This window comes from Dreissena polymorpha, chromosome 1 (assembly GCF_020536995.1).
Source record: "Dreissena polymorpha isolate Duluth1 chromosome 1, UMN_Dpol_1.0, whole genome shotgun sequence".
Lineage (NCBI taxonomy): Eukaryota > Metazoa > Mollusca > Bivalvia > Myida > Dreissenidae > Dreissena > Dreissena polymorpha.
Window position 1 is genome coordinate 140,481,278 of NC_068355.1, and position 15,795 is coordinate 140,497,072.

General features: G+C 37.7%; 1 protein-coding gene across 2 annotated transcripts in view; it reads right to left on the bottom strand.

Annotated features, from left to right (window-relative positions):
- Nucleotides 1-343: 343 nt before the first annotated feature.
- Nucleotides 344-15,795, bottom strand: part of LOC127852696 (aspartate--tRNA ligase, mitochondrial-like) — a 36,361-nt gene continuing 20,909 nt past the window's right edge. For both annotated transcript variants that reach the window (XM_052386657.1, XM_052386649.1), the window contains exons 7-18: nucleotides 15,619-15,690; nucleotides 9,660-9,764; nucleotides 7,858-8,037; nucleotides 7,629-7,733; nucleotides 7,266-7,331; nucleotides 6,191-6,304; nucleotides 5,775-5,829; nucleotides 5,072-5,152; nucleotides 1,965-2,047; nucleotides 1,200-1,310; nucleotides 983-1,058; nucleotides 344-610 (exon numbers count right to left, since the gene is read on the bottom strand). In XM_052386657.1, the coding sequence (XP_052242617.1) occupies nucleotides 444-610; nucleotides 983-1,058; nucleotides 1,200-1,310; nucleotides 1,965-2,047; nucleotides 5,072-5,152; nucleotides 5,775-5,829; nucleotides 6,191-6,304; nucleotides 7,266-7,331; nucleotides 7,629-7,733; nucleotides 7,858-8,037; nucleotides 9,660-9,764; nucleotides 15,619-15,690 (1,215 nt within the window). In that variant the 3' untranslated portion in view covers nucleotides 344-443. The remainder of the gene's footprint in view (nucleotides 611-982; nucleotides 1,059-1,199; nucleotides 1,311-1,964; nucleotides 2,048-5,071; nucleotides 5,153-5,774; nucleotides 5,830-6,190; nucleotides 6,305-7,265; nucleotides 7,332-7,628; nucleotides 7,734-7,857; nucleotides 8,038-9,659; nucleotides 9,765-15,618; nucleotides 15,691-15,795) is intronic.

Sequence of the window (15,795 nt, forward strand, 5' to 3'; positions counted from 1 at the left end):
TGCCATTATTTTATGTTAATAGGCATGGTTTGAAAACTTGGTAATGATCAGACGAAAACTGGTTAAGTTATTGATAGCAAACCAAAAAGTGTTGACCAGGTGAAGGAGTCGCATAAGGTTTGGAAACAATATTCCTTCCTGTAAGGGAATAACAAACAACGAAGCATTCTGAAAGACTTGGTCTGCAACAATTATCAAAAAAAGGTTACTTCAATGTACTTAAGTGTCTGATACATTTTGAACCAGCATTAAGGTATATACTGTGCATCTTTTATAACTAGAACATGTTTTCCATGTACTCATAAATGATTTTTAAGGAAAAGAATAAGTAGTTGAAACATGATATTTTGTATCATTTATTTATCAGGGGTTCATTATATCTATTTCAAAACAGACAATCTTTAACAGTAAAAAACAGTTCAAGTGCACAACGTATCTCAATGTCAACTGTGGTCAGGTGTGACCTGTATATGATACTGGTGTAATTGGTCCTTGGAAACTGGAGTGGGGGCATGGCACATCAGGTCCTTGCCGTCACTGGACTTCGGGAACGCAATCACGTCACGAATACTGGGCGTACCACAGATGATGGAGAACAAGCGATCTAGACCTGGAAAACCGGAGAACAAGAAATCAACAAACAATGCAACATTTTCCTAAGTAAAGCAAGGCTCACGTGTATGTAGCAAGGTGCTGATAATGTGATGTTTCAAAATAATTTATCAAAGAATGTATTAATGAAAAGGTACATCTTATAAATTAAGGAGTGGAAATCATCTTTAAATTGACCACCAACTACAAAGACTCAGCAAATGTAAAGGCAATATCTAGAGGTATACAATGAACATTTTGGAGGAAAATACCATACCCCTCTTACAGGAAACACCAGAAGTCTTCATCATAGAACAGACCCATCAACATAATGGAATCCCACCCAACTCACTGTAAATAAGCATGTTCAAGACTCGCACGCACTACTTACCAAGTGCTATACCTCCATGTGGGGGACATCCGGTCCCCAGGGCAGTCAACAGGTGTTCCAGCTCATTACAATCCTCCTGGCAACATAGAATAACAGTAGATATATGGGGATAACCTTTAATGTATTTTATTGATTGCTGCCACACACAAATGAATTAAGTAAAAAAAAGGCATTTACATGTCTGAATAAAAATGTTTAGTAAGTGATTACATTATACCTTGAGTATATTTTCCAGCACATATCTCTGCACTTCTGCATTGTGTATCCGTATGGAACCCCCACCCACCTCACTGCCATTCAATACCAGGTCATAGTGTTGGCCGTACACCTGTAGCAGTAAGAGAAACATAGCAAAATGTGACTAGGCCGGCTGTGATTATCAGACTTGGGCTAGATAGGCTGGATCACTGCACTGATGCTAACTTGCATATGAGCCGTGCTCTTTGAAAAGGGGATTTAATGCATGTGCGTTAAGTGTTGTCCCAGATTAGCCTGTGCTGTCTGCACATGCTAAACAGGGACGACACTTTCCACTTTTACTGTATTTTTCGTTTAAATATAGGCTTTTCTTAGCAAAAATCCAGTTTAGGCAGAAAATGTTGTCCCTGATTAGCCTGTGTGGACTGCACATGCATTAAACCCTCTAAGAGCGCGGCTCATATATTTTATATCATGACACAGAATTAAGCCTCCCTTCACTCAATTATTTTTTAACTTAATATTCTGACCTTGCTCCGACTTTCCTGCAAACAAGCAAAAATGAGTTATGTTCTTCATCAATGTTACAGCAAGGGCCATTTCCATAACGCTCCCAAGAAAAATAATCAGGAAGTTCCTTATATTCGCAATAACAGAGAACATTAGAACTCAAATTGAATTTGATCTTAAGGTTCCACTTAAGTTAAACTTAAGTTAAGATTTCCCTTAGGAGCTTTGTGAATATCGGCCCATATTTAGTTTAATTCCAGTACATCAGACTCACCTGTTCAGGGTTCGTGTACAGCAGGTGCCTGTGTTCAGGCTTGGCATCTGTGAACGGGTGATGGGCGGACTCCAGGCCAGCACCTGGAATGAGTATGTACAGCGCTATGGGAAAACAGGTCTTAATGCATGTGCGTAATGTGTTTTATCCCATTTTCACAGCGACATTGACGGTATAACACGTTGTGGAATATACTTGCTTGTATTCAACACTGTGGAATATACCTGTCGCGTGCACGGACTCCTTTTTAAATGACGTCATGTGATATGCGCTAAAATTAGGTCGATATTGTTTGGTTCATTGATCGAATTTTAAGGTCACCCATTAGAAGAAAATGTGCATATTTTGCAGAAAAAAATATATATGACATATTCACCAAAAGAACTGTTGAAATAAAATATAAAATTACACGATTTTTGTTTTGTTATTTTTTTTATTTATATTTACTTTACCACTGAATGATTTTTCATAAGAAACAAAGTCGACAAAACTTAAGCTTCAAAATTATACGATCTTCAACCTTTAAATCTAGTCATATGACATAATTTTTCGCCATCCGTATAATGAATCAGCTGATTGATGGCGTCATAAAATGACATACTTATTGCGTCATTTTCCCCATTTTTTTTTACGATTTATTATAAACGCGACTTATTTCCCATGTTTTCTTCATGTACTGTATGTCGACATATCTGAATTGTCAATTGATCACATTTTCCTTATTTCGTGTAATGTGCATTGTTTATATCCAAAGCATATACTTTTGACATTTAACTTAAATATTAAGAATGTACAACAAGCCATACACATATCGCACAGTTCATGAATAATCTGCTATGTTTGCTTTCCTATTTAATTCACGTTAGGCATAGAGCTGTGTAAAGTATAAGATGGTAAAAATAGCACCACACTGGAATTGGGAACGACCCATTTTGTACACGGGTATTTTCTACTCATTTATCTGTTGTGTACTGGAATGTTTTCCATTCTTTGTGTATTTATATATTAAATTATTTTCTCGTACAATAAGGGCATCTACCATAGATTAATAAAACATTGTGCAGGTTTAAACATAATTATGTTTGTATGCAGAAATCTGCAAATGCAACCGAGTTTACCAACGGCTATTATTAGATAAACTGCTCCGGTTCATTTGAACAGCAGTAATGTAGAGTACATGACGTAGCGTGTGACGAAGAAGAAAGTTTATCGCGTTCATAAACTCATTTGAATAAAGTGATAGAATGGCATAAGGGTCTTTATTTAACTATGCTAAAATAATTATTAAAGACCCTAGATGCAAAATCGTCAATTATTGAGTTAAATGGATTATTAGATGGATTTTAAAGGATAATTAAAGGTAAGATACTAGTTCTTACGTGTTTTGATTTTTGTTTGTACATGTAGATACTTTTGTCGTTCCCTGTTCTCGGGGAAATGATTTTAACATGGGCGTCATTGATGCATCGGATCACACACGGCATACCCATAACATTATATAAAAAACACGTTCTGCGCGTCCTTAAATTCGTCGTTCGAAGTCGGAAAACGTATTGCCCTGTATATTTTGTCAAATAAAGTGTCAGTCGCTGCAATTGTATGTTAACTCGTCAAAATTGTCAACGTCTTCGATAGCTAAGTAAAGAAACTTCAGCGTACAGTTTATTTAGTATTGACAGACCTGTACAAAGTCGCGCCAGTCAAAAATCATAAAAAGCGACATTTAAAGTTATGGTAGCCAGAACTAGGTCGTCGATGGAGTACATGTATGTTGACATCGACAGCATTTTGTCAGGAGCAATCGCCGCCATATTGGATTTTGATCATTTTCTTTCGAAAATAAAATGAATTATAGTAAAGTAAAATCTTCTTTTCGCGGTCGTAATGTGTTTAAATTCGCATACTGCGTAAAATTGTATGTAGGCATATGGTGATATTTTTACTTGTTTTACAGTTTGTGTGTGAATTTTTTAAAGACTATTTGTCGTACCAGAACAAATACATGTATATCACTACGCATGGTTACATTTGTTAGATTTTAAGCGCTTTTATGACTGAATTAAAATTATTGTTAAGGTTATTAGATCTATTTATGTTAAATGTCACGTTGAAAAAAATCAAATGGGATAAATAGAATACTAGGATTAGCGTTGAATTAGCTCGCCAAGGCTCGCGCTTCCGGCGTTCTAAGCCTCGCAACATATACTTCTCTGTATTCAACGCTAACCTAGTATTCTCTATATGTTAAATGTCACGCTGAAAAAATCAAATGGGATAAATAGAATACTAGGATTAGCGTTGAATACAGAGTAGTTTATGTTGCTCGGCTCGAACACCGAAAGCGCTCGCCAAGGCTCGCGCTTCCGGCATTCTAAGCCTCGCAACATAAACTTCTCTGTATTCAACGCTAACCTAGTATTCTCTATATCCCAGATTAGCATCTGCAGTGCGCACAGGCTGATCAGGGACGACACTTTCTGCCATTAAAGTATTTTCTGTTTAAAAGAAGTCTCTTCTAAATGCAAATTCTGTTAAGGCAGAAAGTGTATTCCCTTATTAGCCTGTGGGGATTGCACATCTAAACTTGGAAGTTGGATTTCACTTAAAGCATATGCATAAAGACCCGTTTTCCCAGAAAGCAGCCTATTTAATATCAAACACAAGACAAGAAGAAGACCACTTCCCTTTTCAGGCTTTTTGATAAACAAGTGTTCAAGGTGATATTCTCTCACGGAAATAAATACCATAAGAGCCCAAAGAAGAAGAACATTATCCATAGTAATACAACCAGGATTCATACATTACATTTATCAAATTATACACATTCCTTATCAGTTAACAAGGAAAACTGATCCAAATACAAGCATTTAATCTTATTACATGTTAGAAGTCAGGTTTACATACTGTTGTAATCTAGAGCTTCTAATTGCTGTATTTAATTCTAACATTTATACTTGAAATTTGACACTCAAATTGTTCATCTAAATTTGAAAAAGGACTCATTCATATACAATATTAAACTAAATAAATTTGTTCACACTTTCAAAGCCCCATTACAAACCCTGTACATTGAAATGGAAATCTAACATCAGCTTCTGCATACATACTTCCATCGTCTTTGGGCAGGAACAATGGAAAGTCCACAACCCAAAGGAAGTTAAAGGCATCTTTCTTCCGAACCTCTATACCTGGAAACATCAATACAACAACAAAGATTGAAAGTTTCCTGGCTTCTAGAATTTAATACTTGAGTGTTGCTCTAGGAAAATGGTGCTTAATGCAAGGAATAAAATAGTAGTCCCATATTAGCCTGTGCAGGCTAATCAGGGCAGACACTTTTTTGCTTTTTAAGGCTCAATTTTTATTGCTGTCTTTTTTCTGTATAAATGATAGTTGACCTCAATTATATGGACCTTTTTGACAAAGTCTTAAGACTACACATCTAGTGTCTTAATTACAAATATATGAAACACAAAAATTGCTAAATTAAATCATGAATATACAAATTGTATCTTTGATATGGGCCGTACTCTATGAAAAAGGGTTTTTCTGCATGTGCTTAATGTATTGTCCCAGATTAGCCTGTGCAGTCTGCACAGGCTAATCAGAGACGACACTTTCCACCTAACCTGGATTTTTGCTAAGAAGAGACTTTTCTTACACGAAAAATACTATAAAAGAGGAAAGTGTTGTGCCTGATTAGCTTGTGCCGACTGCACAGGCTAATCTGGGATGACACTTAAGGCACATGCATTAAACCCCCTTTTCACAGAGCACGATCCATATGTATTAAGCACATTTTCCACTTACCTAGACTTGCAAGATGGTCAGCTATCAATAATCTTAACTTCCCTAAAACTGTAAACTGAAAAGAAGCAAACAAAATCATTCATAAAACTTAATTCAAACGCTCTTGAAAAACTTTAAATTTTTCTTTTTTTACTTTGTTAACCTGAGTAGGATAATTCATGCATTAAAAATAAAACTTGAACATGAAAATAATCTCTGTTTTATGTTTTTAAAACATCCCAAATTTATTAAGGATGAAAATCAGAGGATAAAAGTCGCAATGGCACAGTGGATATGAAAATGCCACAATAAGCTTACAGCTTTCATTTGATATGTTATATTAATAACAACAGAAACAGGCCTGTCATACAACTCACCCATAGCATTTAGTGCTCAGTTAAGAAAAAAATGACACAACATTTACACAAGAGACTTACTGGGGCAAGATTGTGACCTACAGCCAGGACGCCAACCTCGTCAGGTGAAAGGTAAAGGTCAGTTGAGAGGGAGGAGTCACTTTGGTTGTCTCCCTTGACATATAAAACTAGTGTCTGAAAAGAATCTTGATGCATAAAACTAGCGTCTGGAAATCATCAACATATACACCAGAATGATGGACTGATTAGCAGACTACAAGCAAGCTTTTGATAATAAAGACTTTGGAAACCATGGTAACAATATTATGTCAGTAAATGTTTCATTACAGATTATTTTCAGTGAATGATTAGTTTTGTCAGCAAACCAATAATAAGTACAGAACATTACATCTTAAACCAGAATTTGTCAAAACAGTTTGTCCCAAAGGTGATGAACAATACTCCCAGACACCACATGTTAAAATATGTATTTAGACCTCCAAGACTGTCTACGTGAAAAAAATGGCACACATTTTGTAGTGTTCAACGAAAGAAGATAAAGTCACACATGCACAATTTCATATCATAGTAGCAGTTTGAATATTGTACATTACAAAAGTGGAGGAGAATGCCTTCAAACAGGTTTGAGTATAAGGACAGATGGAGAGATGGACATACAGATGTCCATGGTGACTGCAGTATACCAGTATACTCCCTTTACAGAATGCCCAGGTTAATCTGGGACACAACTTTATGCACAAGCATTAGCCCTTTTCCACTCAGAAGCTAAGTGCAAATAGCTATAGGCAAACAGCATAAAAACAAAACAGCCTGCAAGTAACTCACAGTCTGTTCATTTTTTATGTGGTTAGCTGCTCGTCAGTATCTAAGGGTTGGAAATAAAGCCTTTCAAAAATGAATCTAGTGAGAAAGATCTTTATTAAATTTAACTTTTAAAGGGACTACAAAGGACTACAAGTGCTTTAAAACACGTATCTAAGTGGGAAAGGGTTAAGCCCCATTTTGCCAGAGCGTGACTCATACAGATATTCCTCATGCAAACCTGCCACTCATCAGAACACTACTTGATACAACAGAAATGTTAAATTTATGAAGGAGCAACTGAACTAGTTAGGTCTCTCTTGTTTTAACTTACACTGGTGTCAGAAAGAATTTCAGCTGCCTGTTTTTTCATCTTGGAAAATGCTGACTTGGAAATATCCTAGAAAAAGCCTCAGAAAATTTTAACACTAAAAATCAATAGAATATAAAAGTATAAAACGTTTAGAAAATAGTTATTTAAAGGCTAAATGATTCTTTTATTTTTTATTTTGTATTGACAAAAAAACAAGTAAAACTATTTACTCAATTGCTTGACATACAACTTGCTGTAATTGTATTTACTAAATAAACATTCATGACAGTTTTATGAATGTAAACCACGTTAACCAACATATTTTTTTTTAAATACTAAAATATTAAAATCTATACATGTCTTATAATACTGATGTATATTTACCTTGTATGGAAACCTAATAAAGGCCGCATGAGAATCAGTGGTTTTTAGTCTCTCTGAGATAATCTCTGTGGAACTATGGCGAAACATATTTGTCACGTCAGATATCTACAAGAAACAGCAAAATGTTAGTCAGGGAATATATTGTATATTATGATGGCACTCAAAAGCATTAAGCCCTAATATTCCCAAAACATGTTTTCAATAAAAATGCATCCATGAGTAGTGTTACCTTCATGTCAAAGCGTGTGTCTGGCTTATCAGAGCCATACAGCCTCATGGCCTGGTCATAAGTGAGGCGGGGGAAAGGGGGTCGGGGAGGGACGAGCCCCTGGGGCCAGCTGTGTACCAACAGGTCCTCTATCAGTCTCTGTATTCCGGCCTCATCCACGAACGACATCTCTATATCCAGCTGGACACAGGAAATAAGGATGGAAAGATAATTATTGTAATGTTCAAAGCCAGTTCTACGAAAAATATCTCTATATTCAGCTGGGAAGGGGAAACAAGGATGGAAAGATGATAAGAGGACATCTCTATATCCAGCTGGGAAGGGGAAATAAGTTTGGCAAAAATGCAAAGCCCAAGTCTCACTATTGCGGGTACAGCCCCGTCCATCCCAGTTTGCTAACCTCGGTTGATGCAGTCACACTATTTCCCGGTGCCGCCCCAGTTGAAGCTACGGCTTATCTCAATAGCCCTGGCAGAGCCCCGGTTGTCGCCGGTAATGCCCCGATGGAGCCTAAGTGAAAGCCGGCAGCATCCCAGCAGAGCCCCGGTATACCGTAACTCCCCTTACACTCACTGGGGCTAAACCGGCATCAGACACAGGCAGAGCTATGGCAACGCCCTGGTTTAACCCAGGTCGTCGCCGGTAATGCCCCCACGGAGCCCCAGTGAACACCCGTGGTGTCTTGGCAGAGCGCCGATTTACCGATGTACCGTAGCTATACTGGGACTCGCCGGGGCTCCACCTGGGCACAACTGGCAACAACCTGGGTATTGCCATAGCTCTGCAGGGTTCTGTATGGCCCCAATGGAGCTATGGTGCGGTCCTGGTTGTTCCCGGTGCCATCCTGGTTGTTCCCGGTGCCGCGCCCCTCGTTGCCGTCCTTCCTGGTGACTCTGGGTTCATCCCGGAGGTATTAAACATTTTAATACTTTCCCAGTGGAGCCCTGGTTGTCCCCGGTTCATCCCTGTCATTCCCAGTGGAGCCTTGGTTCATCCCGGTAGAGCCCTGGTTCATCCCGGTAGATCCCGGATCACGCACCGGGGGTCCATGGGCATCATAGTGAGACTGGCTCAAGAAAATCTGATTTACGAAAATGCTAAAATCTCGTAAAATTTGTTGAAAACATCCACCATTTTAACCCTGTAAATTTCTGGGCATGAACAACTGTCTATGACATCTACACATCATGAATAATGTACACTTGAAGTTTTAAATAATGGATAATGTTGAATGTAAATAATGTAAGTAATTCACTCCACAAAACTATAAACATTGTATGCTTCTCAAAGGCACATGGCTTGTGTCAATCAAAGAGCATAAAAATGTCTTCCCAACCTACACTTGATGGTGATGACATATTTTGAATTCCACTTTAATCAATTGAAGTTTTGAAGAAGGTCACTGAAAATGAACAAAACAGCAAACTCACTGACCAACTGACCATACAAAAGTGATTTAAATATACAACCTGTCCAACTTTGTTATATATTGACAATTACAGAATAAGAGCACTGTTGCAAAAGTAACTTATATCCCCATACAACATTAGTTTGATTTTTTCAGCTATTTCTAAGGGCACATAACTCAGAGATATGGGTATCCCTTGGGAAAAACAAAGTGTCTTGCAAATCCAAACTTCACGGTGATAATATAATTGAGTTTTACTTTCATCACTTTATAATTCCTGAAGTATATTGCTCTTAAAACTTACAATATTTTTAGAGGACAAACTGACTGACTGACCAACGAACTGAGTGACTCCCTTGTGGGCTATAATAAAGTTGATACATGAGTGTGTTACCTGTGTAAACTCTGGTTGCCTATCAGGCTTGGTTCCTTCATCTCTATAGCAACGGGCCACTTGGAAGTATCGGTCAAACCCTCCCACCATCAGCAACTGTTTAAACTGGAAAGGAAAACAAAAAATGGCTGTCGTAAACGTAAAATCCCTGGTGAATATGAGCGACGTAATGGGAAAACTAGCCTTCATGCTGTAACACAAAACATAGCTGTCGTAAATATCGAATCCTCGTAAATATGTGCGACGTAATGGGAAAACTGGGCTAAATGCTGCAACACAAAACATAGCTGTCGTAAATATAGAATCCAGGTGAATATGAGCGACGAATGGGAAAACTGGGCTTCCTGCTGGAACACAAAACATAGCTGTCGTAAATATAGAATCCAGGTGAATATGAGCAACGTAATGGGAAAACTAGCCTTCATGCTGTAACACAAAACATAGCTGTTGTAAATATAGAATCCTGGTAAATATGTGCAACGTAATGGGAAAACTGGGCTTTCTGCTTGAACACAAAACATAGCTGTCGTAAATATAGAATCCAGGTGAATATGAGCGACGTAATGGGAAAATTGGGCTTAATGCTGGAACACAAAACATAGCTGTCGTAAATATAGGATCAAGGTGAATATGAGTGACATAATGGGAAAACTGGGCTTTATGCTGGAACACAAAACATGGCTGTCGTAAATTTAGAATCCTGGTGAATATGAGTGACATAATGGGAAAACTGGGCTTTATGCTGGAACACAAAACATAGCTGTTGTAAATATAGAATCCAGGTGAATATGAGCGACGTAATGGGAAAATTGGGCTTAATGCTGGAACACAACACATAGCTGTCGTAAATTTAAAAACCTGGTGAATATGAGTAACGTAATGGGAAAATTGGGCTTAATGCTGGAACACAAAACATGGCTGTTGTATACGTAGAAACCTGTTGAATATCAGCAACATAATGGGAAAACTTGGCTTAATGCTGGAACACAAAACATAGCTGTCGTAAATATAGAATCCAGGTGAATATGAGTGACATAATAAGAAAACTGGGCTTTATGCTGGAACACAAAACATAGCTGTCGTAAATATAGAATCCTGGTAAATATGTGCGACGTTATGGTCTAAATGCTGCAACACAAAACATAGCTGTCGTAAATATAGAATCCTGGTGAATATGATCAATGTAATGGGAAAACTGGGCTTCCTGCTGGAACACAAAACATAGCTGTCGTAAATATAGAATCCAGGTGAATATGAGCAACGTAATGAGAAAACTAGGCTTCCTGCTGGAACACAATACATAGCTGTCGTAAATATAGAATCTTGGTGAATATGATCAATGTAATGGGAAAACTGGGCTTCCTGCTGGAACACAAAACATAGCTGTCGTAAATATAGAATCCTGGTGAATATGATCAATGCAATGGGAAAACTGGGCTTCCTGCTGGAACACAATACATAGCTGTCGTAAATATAGAATCTTGGTGAATATGATCAATGTAATGGGAAAACAGGGCTTCCTGCTGGAACACAAAACATAGCTGTCGTAAATATAGAATCTTGGTGAATATGATCAATGTAATGGGAAAACTGGGCTTCCTGCTGGAACACAAAACATAGCTTTCGTAAATATAGAATCCAGGTGAATATGAGCGACGTAATGGGAAAATTGGGCTTAATGCTGTAACACAAAACAGCTGTCGTAAATATAGAAACCTGGTGAATATCAGCAACGTAATGGGAAAATTGGGCTTAATGCTGGAACACAAAACATAGCTGTCGTTAATATAGAATCCAGGTGAATATGAGTGACATAACGGGAAAACTGGGCTTTATGCTGGAACACAAAACATGGCTGTCGTAAATATAGAATCCAGGTGAATATGAGTGACATAATGGGAAAACTGGGCTTTATGCTGGAACACAAAACATAGCTGTCGTAAATATAGAATCCAGGTGAATATGAGTGACATAATGGGAAAACTGGGCTTCATGCTGTAACACAAAACATAGCTGTCCTAAATATAGAATCCAGGTGAATATGAGTGACATAATGGGAAAACTGGGCTTTATGCTGGAACACAAAACATGGCTGTCGTAAATATAGAATCCAGGTGAATATGAGTGAAATAATGGGAAAACTGGGCTTAATGCTGGAACACAAAACATAGCTGTCCGTAAATATAGAATCCAGGTGAATATGAGTAACATAATGGGAAAACTGGGCTATATGCTGGAACACAAAACATAGCTGTTGTAAATATAGAATCCTGGTGAATATGAGTAACATAATGGGAAAACTGGGCTAAATGCTGCAACACAAAACATAGCTGTCGTAAATATAGAATCCTGGTGAATATGAGCAACGTAATAGGAAAAACTGGGCTACATGCTGGAACACAAAACAAAGCTGTCGTAAATATAGAATCCTGGTGAATATGAGCGACGTAATGGGAAAACTGGGCTTAATGCTGGAACAGAAAAACATAGCTGTTGTAAATATAGAAACCTGGTGAAAATAAGCAACGTAATTGGAAAATTGGGCTTCATGCTGTAACACAAAACATGGCTGTTGTAAATAGAGAATCCTGGTGAATATGAGCAACATAATGGGACAACTGGGCAGATTTTGGCATATTTTTAAGTTAGTCATTAAATGCTTTTTTTTGATAAATGTAAACATTGTATCTTAAAATGCCAGTGAAAAATAAATAATAAAAATTTTAAAAATGAAAAAAATGTAGATCGCACCGGGGCTCGAACCAGTGACCCCCGGAGTCCTGGAGTAAAAATGCATTAGCCGTCTCGGCTATTGTGACGAGTGTTCATGCAGGACGTATTTTATACTTTATATAAGCAATCTTCGTAGTTTCGTAAATTTAAACGACAACAACAGAACTCTCCAAATTATTCAATCGTTTCGCGTTGCAACGCTTTATAATTTTTAGGTTTTTAAATTGTCAAAAGATGCATATAATGACTATATTAGACTATGGTAAATGTTCAGAAATACTATTTCCTCACAAATATGATAACTTAAACAAAAATTTCCGAATCTGAAACAATTTTTTTAAATTTTGTCAATTTACCAATCCGTGAAAAGATCCCTTTAATGCTGGAACACAAAACATAGCTGTCGTAAATATAGAATCTTGGTGAATATAATCAATGTAATGGGAAAACTGGGCTTCCTGCTGGAACACAATACATAGCTGTCGTAAATATAGAATCCAGGTGAATATGAGCAACGTAATGAGAAAACTGGGCTTCCTGCTGGAACACAATACATAGCTGTCGTAAATATAGAATCTTGGTGAATATGATCAATGTAATGGGAAAACTGGGCTTCCTGCTGGAACACAAAACATAGCTGTCGTAAATATAGAATCTTGGTGAATATGATCAATGTAATGGGAAAACTGGGCTTCCTGCTGGAACACAAAACATAGCTGTCGTAAATATAGAATCCAGGTGAATATGAGCGACGTAATGGGAAAGCTGGGCTTCCTGCTGGAACACAAAACATAGTTGTCGTAAATATAGAATCCAGGTGAATATGAGCGACGTAATGGGAAAATTGGGCTTTATGCTGGAACACAAAACATAGCTGTCGTAAATATAGAAACCTGGTGAATATGAGCAACGTAATGGGAAAATTGGGCTTAATGCTGGAACACAAAACATAGCTGTCTTAAATATAGAATCCAGGTGAATACGAGTGACATAATGGGAAAACTGGGCTTTATGCTGGAACACAAAACATAGCTGTCGTAAATATAGAATCCTGGTGAATATGAGCGACAAACATAGCTGTCGTAAATATAGAATCTTGGTGAATATGATCAATGCAATGGGAAAACTGGGCTTCCTGCTGGAACACAAAACATAGCTGTCGTAAATATAGAATCCAGGTGAATATAAGCAACGTAATGGGAAAAATGTGCTTCATGCTGTAACACAAAACATAGCTGTCGTAAATATAGAATCTTGGTGAATATGATCAATGTAATGATAAAACTGGCCTTCCTGCTGGAACACAAAACATAGCTAACGTAAATATAGAATCCAGGTGAATATGAGCGACGTAATGGGAAAATTGGGCTTAATGCTGTAAAACAAAATATGAGCGACAAATGGGAAAACTGGGCTTAATGCTGGAACACAAAAAATGGCTGTCGCAAATATAGAATCCTGGTGAATATGAGCGATGTAATGGGAAAACTGGGCTTAATGCTAGAACACAAAACAAAGCTGTCGTAAATATAGAATCCTGGTGAATATGAGCGACGTAATGGGAAAACTGGGCTTAATGCTTGAACACAAAACATAGCTGTCGTAAATAGAGAATCCCGGTGAATATGAGCGATGTAATGGGAAAACTGGGCTTAATGCTAGAACACAAAACAAAGCTGTTGTAAATATAGAATCCTGGTGAATATGAGCAACAAATGGGAAAACTGGGCTTAATGCTGGAACAAAAAACATAGCTGTCGTAAATATAGAATCCTGGTGATTATGAGCGATGTAATGGGAAAACTGGGCTTAATGCTGGAACACAAAACATAGCGGTCGTAAATATAGAATCCTGGTGAATATGAGCGACAAATGGGAAAACTCGGCTTAATGCTGGAACACAAAACATGGCTGTCGTAAATATAGAATCCTGGTGAATATGAGCGACAAATGGGAAAACTGGGCTTTATGCTGGAACACAAAACATGGCTGTCGTAAATATAGAATCCTGGTGAATATGAGCGACAAATGGGAAAACTGGGATTCATGCTGTAACACAAAACATGGCTGTCATAAATTTAGAAACCTGGTGAATATGAGTGACAAATGGGAAAACTGGGCTTCCTGCTGGAACACAAAACATGGCTGGCGTAAATTTAGAAACCTGGTGAATATGAGCGATGTAATGGGAAAATTGGGCTTCCTGCTGGAACACAAAACATGGCTGTTGACAGTGGTAAATATAGAAACCTGGTGAATATGAGCGACGTAATGGCAAAAATGGGCTAAGGCTGGAACACAAAACATAGCTGTCGTAAATGTAGAAATCTGGTGAATATGAGCAACGTAATGGCAAAAATGCGCTTCATGGTGGAACACAAAACATGGCTGTTGTAGATATCGAATCCTGACGAATATGAGCGACGGATAGGAAAACTGGGCTCAATGCTTACGCAAAGTGTCATCCCAGATGAGCCTCTGCAGTCTGGATTTTCGTTTTGACGAGACTTCCTTTATAAAAAAAAATCCAAAAAAGTGGAAAGTTTCTTCCCGGATAAGGGTGTGCGGACTGCTCAGGCTAATCTGGAACGACACTTAACACACATGTATTAAGCCCCATTTTCCCAGAGCAAGGCTACAATTGATTTAAGGGCAGTTAAATAGGAGCAATAAACAACTTACATTTATATTGCTAAGTTATTTAAATGGTATGCATTGGTAATCCTATAAATGCATGCGTTGTCAGGAATTTTGTTTTATCTGGTAATCTCTTCTTATTTTCAAACTTGCCATTTGTCTTATTTAGATGAGTAATACTTTCAATCAATGTAGCTATAAATGCTTCATTAAAGTTGAAATGTATTTACATGAACATTTCATTCTGCATAGATTCAAAATAAAAGATAAAAAAATAATTTTGGTTGTATTCATTTCAGCTGTCTTCTGAGAAAATTGAAAGTAATGCATGTGCATAAAGAGATGTCCCAGATTAGCCTGTGCAGTCCGCAAAAAGTTAATAAGGCATAACACTTTCCTCTTAAAGGGATTTTTTGTTTAAAGGAAGTCTCTTCTAAAAAAAAAATCCAGTATTAGTGAAAAGCGTTGACCCTGATAAGCCTGTGCAGACTGCACAGGCTAATCTGGGACAAAAGTTTAGGCAAATGCATTTAGCTCAGTTGTCCCCAATTTTTATGAAGCACCCTGCCCTGTACTCTTTTACACATACCTGTTGTGGACTCTGGGGCAAGCTGTAAAAGCGACCCTTGTACTGACTGGGCACCACAAACTCCTTAGCACCCTGGGGTAGACAAACACAAGTAGGAAATATGAATGGCTCCCCATACATGTACAAGCATGTGGTTCCACTGTGTCATGCAAAAACGGGGCTTATGCTATATGCAGC